General features: G+C 51.9%; 5 protein-coding genes across 5 annotated transcripts; 3 read left to right on the top strand and 2 right to left on the bottom strand.

The window, feature by feature from the left end:
- Nucleotides 1–340: 340 nt before the first annotated feature.
- Nucleotides 341–1,138, top strand: RHO25_009289 (uncharacterized protein; the record flags this gene model as incomplete). The annotated part of the gene is made up of 1 exon (XM_023600833.2): nt 341–1,138. The coding sequence occupies one exon, from the start codon at nt 341–343 to the stop codon at nt 1,136–1,138; it is 798 nt and encodes a 265-aa protein (XP_023453375.1).
- Nucleotides 1,139–3,732: 2,594 nt separating this feature from the next.
- Nucleotides 3,733–4,998, top strand: RHO25_009288 (uncharacterized protein; the record flags this gene model as incomplete). The annotated part of the gene is made up of 2 exons (XM_023600832.2): nt 3,733–4,882; nt 4,946–4,998. 2 exons carry the CDS (start codon nt 3,733–3,735, stop codon nt 4,996–4,998), a joined length of 1,203 nt encoding a protein of 400 aa, XP_023453376.1.
- A 1,126-nt stretch (nt 4,999–6,124) lies between these two features.
- RHO25_009287 (uncharacterized protein) lies at nt 6,125–8,929 on the top strand (the record flags this gene model as incomplete). The annotated part of the gene is made up of 1 exon (XM_023600831.1): nt 6,125–8,929. The coding sequence occupies one exon, from the start codon at nt 6,125–6,127 to the stop codon at nt 8,927–8,929; it is 2,805 nt and encodes a 934-aa protein (XP_023453373.1).
- A 462-nt stretch (nt 8,930–9,391) lies between these two features.
- Nucleotides 9,392–10,225, bottom strand: RHO25_009286 (uncharacterized protein; the record flags this gene model as incomplete). The annotated part of the gene is made up of 1 exon (XM_065603170.1): nt 9,392–10,225. The coding sequence occupies one exon, from the start codon at nt 10,223–10,225 to the stop codon at nt 9,392–9,394; it is 834 nt and encodes a 277-aa protein (XP_065459242.1).
- Nucleotides 10,226–12,142: 1,917 nt separating this feature from the next.
- Nucleotides 12,143–13,604, bottom strand: RHO25_009285 (uncharacterized protein; the record flags this gene model as incomplete). Its single annotated transcript, XM_023600830.2, has 3 exons — nt 12,143–12,350; nt 12,405–12,839; nt 12,895–13,604. The coding sequence occupies 3 exons, from the start codon at nt 13,602–13,604 to the stop codon at nt 12,143–12,145; spliced, it is 1,353 nt and encodes a 450-aa protein (XP_023453374.1).
- Between the last annotated feature and the right edge of the window lie 566 nt (nt 13,605–14,170).

The raw sequence follows: 14,170 nt of genomic DNA, 5'->3' as shown, positions 1-14,170 counted from the left end.
CCGAAGGGTATCGACGACCAAGGTATTTGGGCTTAAAAAAGGATATGCCGATCGCGTATGTACAAATACTGTCCGACCAAGGCAAAATGGGACTGGAGAAGCTGCGGAGCTGTTGTTGGAGAATGCTTGCACATGCATCGTCTTGGCAGTGGAGATGAGACGAAAACGATTAGTCAGCATTCACTCGCCACCGCAGCGTCAGCTTCACTCAAGCTTGAGGCAAGAACATCAAAAACAATTTGCGAAGCCTTCAAAAAAACGTACGACCGAGGAGCTCAAGAAGATTTAGGAGAAGACGCAAGAATTCCGAGAGCGAAAACCAAGCACCAGATCCCGGACGATGCCCCATTTCCCCGAAGAAGAAAGGCAGCGCTCGCCACATCACTCTCTAGCCATACGCTCAGCAACGCAGAAAGCAGATGAGAGCGCGTTATCAAGACCTTCACAATCGTCAAACAGAAGGCGTCAAAACCGAGAGCACCCGCAAACCTCAACTCAAATCCCCTCCCGCATCCTCATCAAAAACCGCCGAAAACGCTACCTAGACCTCCACCCTTCATATTTCCACACCTCAGATCTCGAACTCGCAGATCCCATCATCTACGACCGGCTCGTACGACAACATCTCTCAGCGCAAGAACGTGAAATTCAAGGCCGCGAAAGAGGGTTCACAGGTGTGCTAGAAGCGGATTTGATGAGGAGTGAAGCGAAGCTAAACGCTTTGGCGCAGAAACGAGAGAAGAAGGAGAGGGAAGATGAGAGGAGGAGAGTTAGGGAGCAAGAGAGAGTTAGGAGGCAGAGGGAGGAGGTGGAGAGGACGGGGAGGGTGGAGGGGGAGTGTGGGGATGGGAATGGAGAGGAGGGTGAGGAAGAGGAAGATGATGAGTACGAGGGGTTAGATAAGGAGACTGCTTGGGGTTTGTGGAAAGATATTATGACGCAGAGGTTTTTGGCGGGGGAGGATGGGGATTTTGAGTATGGGGTTTTGGTTGATGGGAATGAGGAGTTGGATGATTGGGAAGAGGAGGAGAGAGGGAAATTGGAGGAGTGGTTGGAGGAGGAGGAAGAGGAATTTCTGCCGAGCGGCGATGATGGGAGGAGGGAGTTGAAGGGGGAGACGGGTGTGCAGGATTTTTAATATTTTCGAGTTCAAGGAGGAAGAGAGCTATATGATCAAAATTGAGCTTCAAGTGGTATGGTGATGATCTCCTACCTGATAGTAGATTCTGGTTGAAATCTGGAGCGGCAGAGCAAGTGCTGCGAAGTATGCGTGTTAGATGTGTAGCCAGACCATATGGGCATCCGGACCTGTCGTGGATAGTACAGACCAACAGACAGCTGCGCGCCAACGAGCGGTGGATGCCCTCACCATATATCCCAGACACCATTCGACACTGCTCGCTGTGACAACTGACCTTCCCACCCAGGATAGATCCGAAGACCCATATCCGGAGTGGGTCATATAATATGCAGCATCCATTGCCCTGCATTCGGCTGAAAGCATTGGCAGCATATAGCACGAGTCATCGTTAGTTATCTGCCATTGTCATCAGGGTAAGATGCACGATAGACGGAGGACACTCCGTTGCAGAGTGTAGAAAGAGAAACTCAGCCAGGTTCAAAAGATTCACTGTCAATGCTTCATGCAAGTCGCATACAACACTTGCATCGATCGACGCGTTCGGAAGACCGCGAGAACTGTGCTGCGCAGCGGCTATGCTACCGGACGTGACCACTTTCACTGCATGCAGAGTCGGATATGATTGTTGAGTGATGACGAAGAGCACTATATTAGATTTTCGCATCGCGATGCGTGTGAGCGATTTGCCAGCCAAGCAAGCAACTGCTCATGCCGTTGAGCGACACAGGTCAAGAATAGCCTACGCCTATGTAGCTCTGTATCAAGGAACCTGGTGCCTTGTAATAAATAGACTTGGTGAGGGTAGCTCGTGTTGCTAGCGCCCAGCAAAAGGCCAGTGGGCAGTTGCTTGGGTGACAGTACGTTGAGGGAGAGAGCGTTAGTTAGAACGGCTGAAGAACCAAGTTTCCAGCGGGGGGACCTCCTAGTTGCATCTCGTGTTCGATGAGCAAGCTTGCAAGCTGTCTTTTTTGTCTTTGACGTGGAAGCGAGCGGATAGCTCTCCACACCATATATGGTAGCTCTGGTGGATGAGTACGGATGGTGAAGGGATTTGCCGGAGCTGGACTTGGTGAATGTCTGGTGTTGAGTGAGACGCTGATGCAATGTAACGTTGACCGGTTGTAGCAGTTGCTGTATATTAGCTGATTGTGACTTCTGGTTCACGATCGTGTCAAGTGCTGACGTTGGTGACGAATATCGCAAGATCAGATACGGACATGTTACTGAAGTTAGGTGATGAGCGGGTGCACTGTGCACGGTGCAACACGGCGCACGATGGCGCCATCCACGGGAAAGAGCTTATCTTTCTCCCTTCCAAGCGATGAAAGGCGTACATGTGACATTACCATGTTGCCGGAAGCCTCTCGTTTCAGCTCTGTGCGGGTGGAATGTACACAGAACGTTTGATGGAAGGCGGGACTTCATACGCGGATGTTACGTGGAAGTGTCGGACCAGTGCTGGTCGCCTGGTGTCCGTTTGGTTGCGAACACGAACGAGGATGGTGAGAAGCTTCGCCCTTGGCAGTGGAACAGGTTTGGAGCTTCCTTGCATCCACTTGCATGCCGCTGGGCTGCTCCACTCCAGAGGTCGTCGAGCACATGGACGAGCAAGGAATGCTCAAAGCGGCAGGTGGCTGTCTCCTTGCGTGGTGCATGTGCATGTGTCTCTGACTCTCTGTCTTCGAGCGTGAATGAAGACAGTTGTACTGGTGCTCCATGTCGACGGTGTGTCCCATCGTAATCGTACATGTGAGCCGCGTGTCCTCGTCCAGCATTTGCGTGGGCGGGCGCTGAATGGTGCGAAGGGCGAAAGATAGCGCGATGCAGCTTGTTTCAGGATGGCGCAGAGGCCGCGAGTGGACGACCGCGCAATCGCACTTCTGCCCCAGCAGCGTGTGGTGGCAGCACCAAATGACGGGCAGACGGACAGAGATCTGCGCTCCCGCCGTCGCAGCTTGACCACCGAACCCCTGGCACTGCACGCTGAAACGTCTGCTCTTTTTCCACCACTCCCACCACCATTCGCATTCGTCCACCAAACCTGACACGTTTTCTATGTTGTTCCTTTCCCGCATTCACCAAACTAGCCTCTCGCCCCACTGCGATAGCGAGTCGCGCAGGCCTGACGTTACACGCGAGGCTCTCAGCTATCGCATCGCCCGCCTGCTGCTAACCTGGGACTTCCGGCCTGAGCCATCCTTCGCCATCCCCGGCTCCCGCTGACCACTCCCGGACTGCCGCCACACCAGAAAAAGTAGGTACGTGGTCGTGCATACGAATACCGACGCGCTGCTGCACCCTCCACCACCCTCTCGTCTCACTCACTCCATTGTCCCTCGACTGCCAGCCTCACGCCTACGCACGCACCAGCCGCCCATCGACGACGTCAGCCGCTAATGAGATAATCCAGCTGGGATTCCGCGCGCCAGCTCCACCTGCCACACAACTCCCCAAGCTTCTGGCAGACAGGGGTGTGCTGGCTACATTTCCGACCTGCGTCTCCCACATAATAAACTTCTCCCTCCTACCGCCATCGCCGCACTTGTAACACCCGACTCGAGCTGCGAGCCCGAGGCCGCTCTCTCGCGACCATGCTCTCCTTCAGACGCGCCCTCGCCGTGGCCGCCATCATACTCGCCTTCTTCTTCCTCCTGCGGACCACCCACCCTGGCGAGCGCGCCAAGCCACTCAAACTCAACAACTCCCCCAAACCCACCGGCAGTCACGCCGACAATAGGAAGATCGTCGAGGCTGTTGCAGAGCCACAGAAAGCAGATGTCAAGAGCGCCACCACCGCCGCTCCTTCAGCAATCCCGAAATCAAAGAGCGAGGATGGCGGCCATGTGGCACTGTCGAGAAAGCCCAAGCCGCAGATCGCCATGGCTGACTTGAAGCTCAAGCCACTTCGACAACAATTGGCCTACACATTCCCCTACGACTCCGAGGGCAAATTCCCAGCATACATTTGGCAGACGTGGAGACACACTCCTGCTTCGGGCGAGTTCCCTGAGGAGTGGAGGCCGGCGGAGGCGTCATGGACAGAACTGCATCCCAGCTTCGTCCACGAGGTCATCACCGATTCTGTTGCCGTGCACTTGATCAAGCACTTTTACGCCAGCATACCCGAAGTCGTACAGGCCTACGAAGCCCTGCCCGAGCCAGTGCTCAAGGCCGACTTTTTCCGCTACCTGATCTTACTTGCAAGAGGAGGAATTTACACCGACATCGACACAACGGCACTCAAGTCTGCTGTCGAGTGGGTTCCACCGGATGTTCCTCGCACCACTTACGGATTGGTGATTGGAATCGAGGCGGACCCAGATCGCGAAGATTGGAAAGATTGGTACTCGCGCCGCATTCAGTTCTGCCAATGGACCATCCAGGCCAAACCAGGTCACCCAGTCTTGGTCGACATTGTAGCCACCATTACTGAGGAAGTGCACCGAAGAAAGAAGTCTGGCGAGCTGCACACCACAATCAAGGGAGCTGGCAGTGTGGTCGAATACACTGGACCGGCGCTCTGGACTGATGCCATCTTCAAGTTCTTCAACAATCCCGACTACTTCGACATGAGCACGAGCAAGGGCAACATCACATGGAAACAGTTCACCGGCATCACTGCAGCAAAGAAGGTCGGAGATGTGGTGGTGCTACCCATCACCTCCTTTTCCCCCGGTGTGGGTCAGATGGGCGCTGGCGACATCGATGACCCCATGGCATTTGTGCATCACACTTTCGAGGGTATGTCATTTTCCCCTATCGTTTAGTTTCCCCGGACTTGCAGTTGTACTAACGAGTCTCTAGGCACTTGGAAGCCCGAGAGTGAACGCCATATCGGGGACAAAGACAAGGAATAAGCAGCGACCGCGTCGCAACGTGATGACCAGGATTATCGCATAATCTTCGCCATAATCTGAACATGATGACGACCGACACCAACCTTGCCGAAATTGGCGCCGCGGGCGTGCGCGCACATCCAAAGGCATGCAACAGAACCATCCACGTGCGATAACACATTCCGAGGACGCACCAGAAACTACATAATATGCATGCACTATCGCTGAGCATCGGAGATTTTACTAGCTCCCCTCAACGAGGACATGGCGGCTACGCGCTGCTGTACGACTTGACATGGATTCACCGGGGCTCACCACGTCGCCTCGGAATTTGCGATACTTGTACAACAACACCACATCGAGCCAACCCGCGCCGCGCAGAGACCTCGGCCGGAGATGACAACATCAACATGACGCCGACGAACGATTGTTGCTTCAGTCAAGCACATCGTTCTCGCAAGTGCTGTCTGGATTTTTTTGTTCTTTTACGCACGACTTGTACCATCAACCATTTATCATAGCCGCTATTCAAGTGCTGAATAGCGCCAGCCAGCGAAAACTCTGATTTTTTGCTTCGGAGGCCCGAGACATAGCTTGTCTCTAACAGAGGGAGAAGCGGTGTCGAGGGCGTATACATGCATTAGCGACGGCGTATGAACGGGTTGAATACCTCGCGAGCATTTTTGGGAAAAGATGGATTGGGCAGGAGGGAAAAGGATGCCCAGAATCGGAAATTGGAGAAGAGGGACTACCACTGTTGGACTCAACAGCGTAAAAGGAGAGTCTGCTTCTGTGTCACGCTGTAGAGACACTGCGCAGACAGAAGACAAAATGCACTCTTTGGGAACCAGACATTGCATCTTTTATGCCCGCTTCTCTTTTCTCTCCATTTGCTTGGCATGGGCGTTGACTGTCTCGTGGCGGCTTCCCGCGGCCTCGTACCATTAAATATCAGTGAGTCAAGCCAAAAATTCCCTAAACTCTGAAGTTTAAGTGCTTCTGATTTTAATTTTCCCCATCGAGGCAAGTTTGACATCCTTTCACATGATTCTTGTGAGCGGACTTCTACATGATACATACGCTCACGCCGAATCCAACCCTCGTTCACTCGACTATCATCTCTGAAAATTCGCCCGCTAGCCCAACCATGGCGTCACCCTTTTGTTCTGGATCGAGTCAGACGCAGTCTCAGAAGCAGAAGCAGAAGCAGGATGAGAGTAGTAATCACCTATCGTTCGCGACGGTTGAAATTCTCGAAGATATCAAATCCTACTCCTCCCTCCTCGCTCGTCGCGAGGAACTCGATCGATTTCATCGGGGTGATTTTGATCGCAATCGAAGTCCGACGGGTTGGGACTTGTGGGTGAAAAGGAATTATCCGAAGAAGAGGTTGAATAAGAAGGGGAAGTTTCAGGAGAAGGTTGATTTGTGTGTTAGAGGGAATGAGGAGGAAGGGGAGTTGAGGGTTGTTAAGACGAGGGATTTGGGGGTGAGGGATGGGGGGAGGGTGGTGGTTGTTAATTTTGCTTGTGAGGATGGAGGAGAAAGGGAAAAGGGTAGGGGAGGGGCGGAGGTCTTCATTGAGGAGGATATCAGAAAGAGGAGGAAGTTGGGGAAGGGGGATAAAGAGAATGTGGTGGGGTATTTGTGGAGGAGGTTTAGGGAGATCCGCGAAGATGACTCTGCTGACCGACGCGACTCGAAGCCTATGAACTTGGAATTCCCTCTCGCTGATAATGCCAGCGAGAGCGAGTCTGAGCCGATGAGGAAGGAATTCACCCCCACTAACTCTGCTGGCCGACGCGATTCTAAGCCAACGAAGGTCGATATCCCCCTCGCCGAACACCTAGGCAACATCCTGAAACTGCTTCGCCTGTGTAATTCGTCCACCACCACCTCCGAACTCGACATCGCACGAGACCGTCTACGAACATACGTCGTTGCCACTAGCCATCGAAAAATCCTCCACCGCATCAATCTCGGGAGGCAACATTTCACTCGCGGCAAGAGAGATTTCTTCGACATCTTAACACTAAGTCCTCAAGACACCAAAGACATCTCAGAAGAAGAATGGCTCAACACCTCCACAATCCCCAACGAACCAACCCTGCAAAAACTCTACACAAAATCCCAAATCAAATGCGTCCAATCTCTCGCAAAATACACAGGACAAAGCCACCTCGTTGATAGAAACATCGAAAAGCATCCAGTGTATGACCGAAGAGGACGGAAAATTTTGCATATCATGTTATCGCTGTATTTGGGGGATTTGGTGAAGAGTTTGAAGACTTTAGAGACGGAGATGGATTTGTGGAAAGAGGGAAGAAGAGGAATGTTGGATTTGAAGAGTATGAGGAGAGTTGTGGGGGATGCGGAGTGGCAGTTTTGGAATTTGGGGTATTTTGTTAGGAAGTTTGAGGGGGTTTTGGGGTGGCATTTGAAGTGGTTGGAGGGGTTTAGGAAGAGGAGGAAGGGTGGAGGTGGAAATGGAGTTGCTGCTGGTGATTGTTCTGTTGATGAGGATGATGAGGAGGGAAAAGAGCTGGATGAGATGGCTTGGGTTGATGGGGCTTTGGAGTACCTTCGGAATATCTGTCGGCATGAGTTTGCTATTGTTGGGGAGACGAATTGGCATCCGGGGAAGCGTTCGCGGGGGATGAAGAAGCGTGAAAGGGACTTTATCCACACGGCTACGTTTGCGTTGGTCGATATCCGTCAACCGAAGGTCCACCAGGAGAGAACTAAATCGTTCAATGATTGTCTGGACGAGCTTGTCAAGGACGATACTGGGCTGGCCGACATCCAGTCTAATCTGCAGAAGATTTTCTCTCGCACTTGTGAGAAGGGGTTCTGCGAGATCTCTCCACAACTGGGCAAGGATAAGAAGTTTAGTGGGAGGGTGCACTATGACGCTGTTATGGGATCGCTGTTCATGCTGGTGAGTAGGAAGGATCTTTGGGAGAAGATGACGCTCGGAAAACTCAAGAAGCTTGGAATCTCTGCGAACACGAAAGCTGAAGTACGGCGAGTGTTGAAGGATCTGGGGCTCTATGTCGATGCGATCGCTTTGAAGAAACAGAAGTGTTGTTCTGCCTGCGATGAAGCCTGCAAAGCTGCTGCAGCTGCACATCGGTCCTCAAGACGGAACTCAGGAAAGCGAAGCGAGCCGCAGAGCTTCCTTCCCGCAGCAAGGCACAAGGCAGTAGCTCTCCCGCCCTTTACATCAACAGAAGTGGCTGAAGCGTCCCTTGGCAACTTGCAAAATGCCGCAAAAGATGAGTTGAACAAGCTCCTGCACAACGCCCAAGTAGCACAGGATATTGCAGAGAGTGTAAGTTCCCACCCAGTTTTCAGCGACCGGCCGGACGACGATGAGGATCCGCCTAGAGAATTCGCCGTATACACCAAGCCTACTCGTCCAGTCAGCCCGATAAAAATACTCACGGATCTGAGCTCCGTCCCTACTGCACCGCCCGAGCTCAGTCTTCCCGGTCCCAGCATGTCGCAAGAATCTGTCCCGCAAAGCGCTCCAGCGCAAGCGAATGTGCAAAGCAGCTCCGCCAGTGACACTTCCTCACCCCCATACAAAGCAGTAGCCCTCCCGCCTTTCACCCCACAACGCATCGCTGAGACCGTGCTCGCAGATCTCAAGACTGTCCTGAAGGACTGGTTTGCTGAGGTTCTGGAACGAAAACGGGCGGCCGATGCGGAAGCGGAGATTGAAAGACGTGATCGTGAGCTGAGGGAGCTGAATTACGTTTCGTCTCCTGAGTTGACCCCTCCTGCTCCGTCGAAATCTCCATTCGATGAACACTTGTTATATGACTCTGCTTCGGTGCCGGAGTTGGAGCTACCGGGACCTCGCTTATCAGCGAGTGATACTGTTCAGGGGCGGTCAGAGAGTAGTGGTGACGGTTGTGTTGGGAAGGAAAATGGAGATCAACGAGGATAAAGATGAAGTTGGTGAAGGGAAGAAATGATAGTAGACACAGAACGCGATGTGGCTGTAGAAGAAGATAGCTCTGTCTGTACTTCTATTTCCCTACCATCACTTAGTGACTCCGGCTTGCGCCATCCTTTCCTTCCAATCCCGAGAGACATCCATGTGGAGACCAAGCACTTGTAGTAAGATTGATCCCATTGCCCATCGCTCTGACCAGCCAAGACTTGATTTTCGTCTTCGATCTTTGCTGTCCCTGCCTCGATCCCTTTCGCCCAAACCAGAAGCGCTCATCAGAACTGCCATGCTACCATGTGCCGGGTCGCCACTCAACGCCGGAAAGTGAGCATCTCGGTGAAGAGAATCTCTCCCATGCAATTGAATCTCAGTACTCGGTGGCTGACATGCCGCCCATGTGAGTGAGAGATCGTTATCTTCGTTCTCATCGTGGCGACCAACGCGCTCAAGTTGAGTTTAATGGTTGCAAGATCCCTTGGGCAACGAAACCTGAACGAGTCTGCTGCGATGATCCGGGCAGCTCATCATAAGTAATAGAATTGTCAGATGACTGAGGGGACGGGGGACATCGAAGTATTTGCGCTTGCCAATTTTGCCCAGATTCGCTCTTCGACTCATTTTACGACAACTGGCAGCCATCACGTACGACCTCGGACGTTGTTGTCGTTGCTCAAGCTCTGCTGTCGTAGTTGAGTCGTTGCATTGTCGTAGCAGACTTAGGAGAATTGCCAGATGCTCGGCGAACGGCATATCGCCTTTCTTTGGCTTGGACTCGGGATGAGCGTTGGAGTCTTCGTGAACTTTTACAAGTCTTTGAACAAGGAACTCCACAGGATCAGCTTCGGCAGTGAGCTCAGTCGCAAGCGAGACGTCTGCTTCGATCACAATCTTCAGTGGCCACGCTTCGTCTTCTGGTGGGTTGCTCGCAAATACTACATTCTCGTGGTTGAGTATCACAACTTCGTGGTCCCCAGATACGTTGTCTTCGAAGCTGGCTGTGATAATGGAAGCAGGAATTTCATGGTTACGAATGCAGAGGTTGAGCTTGTCCACATTCGCATTGAGTGCTCGGTTTGATCCTGACTTTTGCCCTTCGCTCGTGATTTTTAGCGCTGCGCCTTTATCCAGGGGAGGAATTTTGAGCTCGCCGCATTTGGCTAGCAGAGTTGAGTAGCTCTTGATGTCCTCTAATGTCTTCGACGATGCGAAAAGGCCTTCGTCCACTTCGATCGATGACATAGAGTCAATCATCGGCATCGATGGTTTCTGAGTATTGCTTGAGTACGCCATGGTCAGGGTGTGCAGAGGTGGTGGCTTGGCAAGGCTCTCTAAGGGCGAGTAACGAAGAATGATGAACAGCTGAGAGAAAAGGGTAAGCAACCAAGGAATTGGGAATGCTGATCAAGTCAAATATGTCGATTGATCGGAGAAGCCAACTGCCAACTTATCAGGAATCCAAATGGTCAATTTGTCAAGTGGTGTCCAGAGATGAGGCCGCGTGAGGCCACCTTATGCGAATCTTTGAAAAAGGGTTGCTTGAATTTCTGCCTAAAAGACAACGAACTTCAATGGGCATGCAAGCTGCATACACTGACATCCAGAAGGAACGGTCCTTTCCTAGTGTTCTATGCAAGCGGAGCTTGTCGAACGATTCCGCGGATATCTGGGGAGTACGCCAAAGAACACACATTTGGGTTGAAGCGTGGACTGGTGCGGATCTCTGCATGCTTTTCGTGCGGGCCGGGGAACTACACACACGGGGAGTGAGTCGAACACCGGTGCACGAAGCAGCAAAGGAACATAGCTGCTCTTCTGCTAGGCTATGTCTTCTCACTGCTGTGTATCGATTGTATCTCGGTCTTAGAAGCACAGCGCTTGACACGCTTGGTGCCTTGAATTCGTGCGATTTGTGTTCTTTGGCGAGTACTTCTGGGGGATTCATTGGTCTGATTTTCGTCGCAACATAGTTACCGCAGAACTTGACTCTGGTTCGGGATTCGAAGGACGGAATAATTTGATGTGCTCGAAGGAAAACGGCTCTAGGAAAGTGGCAGTTTCGACAGTTCAGGATCTTGCTCTTGAGGGGTGTCGCTGACCATGGATCGCATCGTGAATCAGAGTACCGCTGCATGAGCAACCGAAATCTGTTCGCAGATCAGGGGTTGCAAAAAGGGTACTCGTGTTGCGGGAGAAATTTTACCTCGCCGGATTTGAGGGACAAGAAAAGACTTCGGGTTTTCAGGGCTGGAACAGCTGAAGCGCGCGATCGAAGGAGAGGTGAGGAGATTGAATGGGCCGAGAATCCAAGGGAAGCCGTTGAGAGGTAGGCATAGCCTGTTGACTCTTGGACTATGTTAAAAAATGAAGATTGTGGGAATTTGTGAGAGCGGAATGAGAAGTGTCTTGCTAGGGAATAAAGAGAGTAATAGGGGTGTGTGGAGTCTGGTATGGAAAGTGATCTTCCTTAGGAGTAAGTTACGATAACACCCCGATTGAATATTCACGCAGAGCTTGACGAGGATAAATCGCCGTACGCCGTCCTTTCTCAAGATCGGAGTATCTCTCAGCCAAGCGTTAGCACCGCAGGACAGATAGTAGCTAGGATAGTCCCGGGAGATGTCCTACTGAGATCGCTTCCTCTATACCGAGAAGAAATTCGCAGCTCATCAGCGTAGACCCAGGACACAGGTATGCCGCAGAAGTATTTCTGAAAACGAAGTCTGTCAGCTGCTGTCACTGAGAAAAATTGCAAAGAACCACTGCAAGTTATCACCTTTCTCTATACCGATGAAGGGTTCCCTACCTCTGCGCTTCGCCTTGCCGAAGATGGTGGTGCAGAGATGGTTCTGAGACACCGCGGGACATCCGTGAGATATGTCTGATCTCTGCCAGAACACGCATGTCCCTGCTCCTAAGCTTGGCGAAGAGGAACGATGTTGCTGTGCAGCGATGGTGGAGACACAAACATCGTCGTTCACGAAATCTTCACCAAAGAAGCAGTATGAGTTGGCAGTCGGTGTCTTTCGGGAGGTGAAGAAAGATAAAAGAAACGGATAAAACTTGGGCAATATAGAAACGAAAGAACATATAAAAGTATGCCAGCTTCAATGCTGCTGGCTGTTGAAGGAGAGAAGAAGCCTTTGCGGAAGGCGTTGTCCTAGATGCGAATTTCTTTTTTGTTCTTGACAAGAATTTGTGGCACTCAGCTCAACAGCTGAATGCCTCTGCTATGGTACCGTCTGCATAGGCATCGATGATAGCCTTGATAGACACGTACAGACCTGCGATGCAGATGAAAGCACCTGCGAGGATGGTCAAGACTGCCGCTAGCGTTCCTGTGGGCTTCCTCTTCCAGGCTTGGAAGCCACCTCCATTACCGTCGTAGTAGGTGTAGTGGAGCCAGAACATGCCAGCGCTGGATAATATTAGCAAATGCAGATCGAGGAGGTAGAGCAGTTTGTCAACCTACATTCCATAGGTGAACCAGGCACCGAAAGCAGACGAAGCAATACCGAGCAAGTAGTTGAAAATCGGTACGCCAACAGCAAGCAGGAAAGCGAGGCCGGTAATGAATGTGCAAAGTCCAATCCAAGCTCCCCATCCCACAATCGTGTTGCTGTGCAAGTGGCGTGAGTTGCGGAAGATCCGAACGAAGATGATCTTGCTGGCGGTGTGGACGTAGAGCGATCCGGCAATAAGAAGGTTAGGAATCGCAATTCCATAGGCTGCCTTACCCCATTTCGTCGGCAGAGAGGAGAAGGAAGGAGATAGGACTTCGCTGCCGATATAGCCATAGGTGACGGCGGCGAAGATCACGTAGTATGTTGTGGCGAAGCTCTGGAGAGTGTACGCGGCTTTGATGGCATCCCGCGGCTTCTTCATTTCGGACATTAAAGCGAAGAACCTGATTGTTTGCGTCAGTGGTAATTTCAGTTGAGCAAAGGCAGAGGTGCACTCACATGAAATGACCGCAGTACGCAAAGACTGGGTTGGTGATGGAAAAGAACGCAGTGAAGAAATCGCTCGAACGGCCAGCAACCACAACTCTACCCTCAACGGGGTTGGCTCCTGCAGCTCCCATGCCTAAGAAACCAGCAACCACGATGCAAAGCACACTTCCCACCGAGATCACACTCAAGTAATCGTACGTCCTTGGCAGAGCACAAACCAGTGTCGCAACAGCAAAGATTCCAGCAAAGCCCAAGTTGCACACTCCGTTGTTGCTCAAGAACGACAAAGCAATTTGTCCCGACAGGATCTGTCCTCCGCCCAGCAGAATCGCGAAGCACAGAGTTCCAAACGCGAAAACCTCGCGTCCAATAGGTCCAAACATAATCTTTCCCGCATCGCCCATATTGTGTACTTCCGGGTGGCGAAGCTTGAAATTGACCAACAGGACCGATGTATAAGCTGCAAAGACACCCAAGAAAACAATCAATATGATACCCGGGACCATGCCGACTGTCGCCAACGAGGATGGGAGCGAAAGCATTCCATTGGAGACGATCTCTGCAACCATCAGAACAGCAACCATTTGCCATGTCAAAGTCTTGTATTTGATATCGTGTCCTTGTTCGTGGCCGAAAACATCGCGGTCGTGGTAGTCGTCGTCGATGGGAGAGCCAACACCAGCATCGTAGCTGTTCGACGACAAGCCTTCTTGTTTCATCTTGAAGCCGCCTTCGCCCTGCAGGCGATTAGATGCTGCTGTTTTGTTAGACGCGCACTCCTCCTGCTGCGCCTGTCTGACACAGGTCGTCGTCGCAGTAGTTGATAGGGAAGCTTTTCTTTTCTGGAAGATCGGAAAATCAACCTAGATTAGAACGTGGCATGGGAGGGGTTGTGGCACGAACTATGAAGGGGGGCCTTGCTGGGCTCTTCTACGGCTGAACTTCGTGGACGAACAACTCACGAATGCGGGTGCGCTCGCGCGCGTTGGACGATTGAGTCCAACAAGGGTCCTTTGGCTACGGAGAAAAGTGGCATCCCTCCCATTCCTGTCCCATGCACATCAACTAAACTCGATTGAGCCAAGATTCCGTCATCCACGAAATCCACAAGGATCTCATTCCCACGTGCGGTCTGCTCCGGTTCTGCCTCGAAGGTCTTAGGCACGACCGATATTTGTCACAATAATTTGGGACAATGTCGCTCCGTGCTTCTCGCGTGGATGAGAGACAAGTTCGGTGGCTGGTGTGATGCTGGTAAAGGTTTTTTTCTCGTTGCTACTGTACG

The sequence above is a fragment of the Cercospora beticola genome, chromosome 6, assembly GCF_033473495.1.
Source record: "Cercospora beticola chromosome 6, complete sequence".
NCBI classification, from domain to species: Eukaryota; Fungi; Ascomycota; class Dothideomycetes; order Mycosphaerellales; family Mycosphaerellaceae; genus Cercospora; species Cercospora beticola.
The sequence above is the reverse complement of the archived record's forward strand: the minus strand, read 5'-3'. Positions and strand labels throughout refer to the sequence as shown.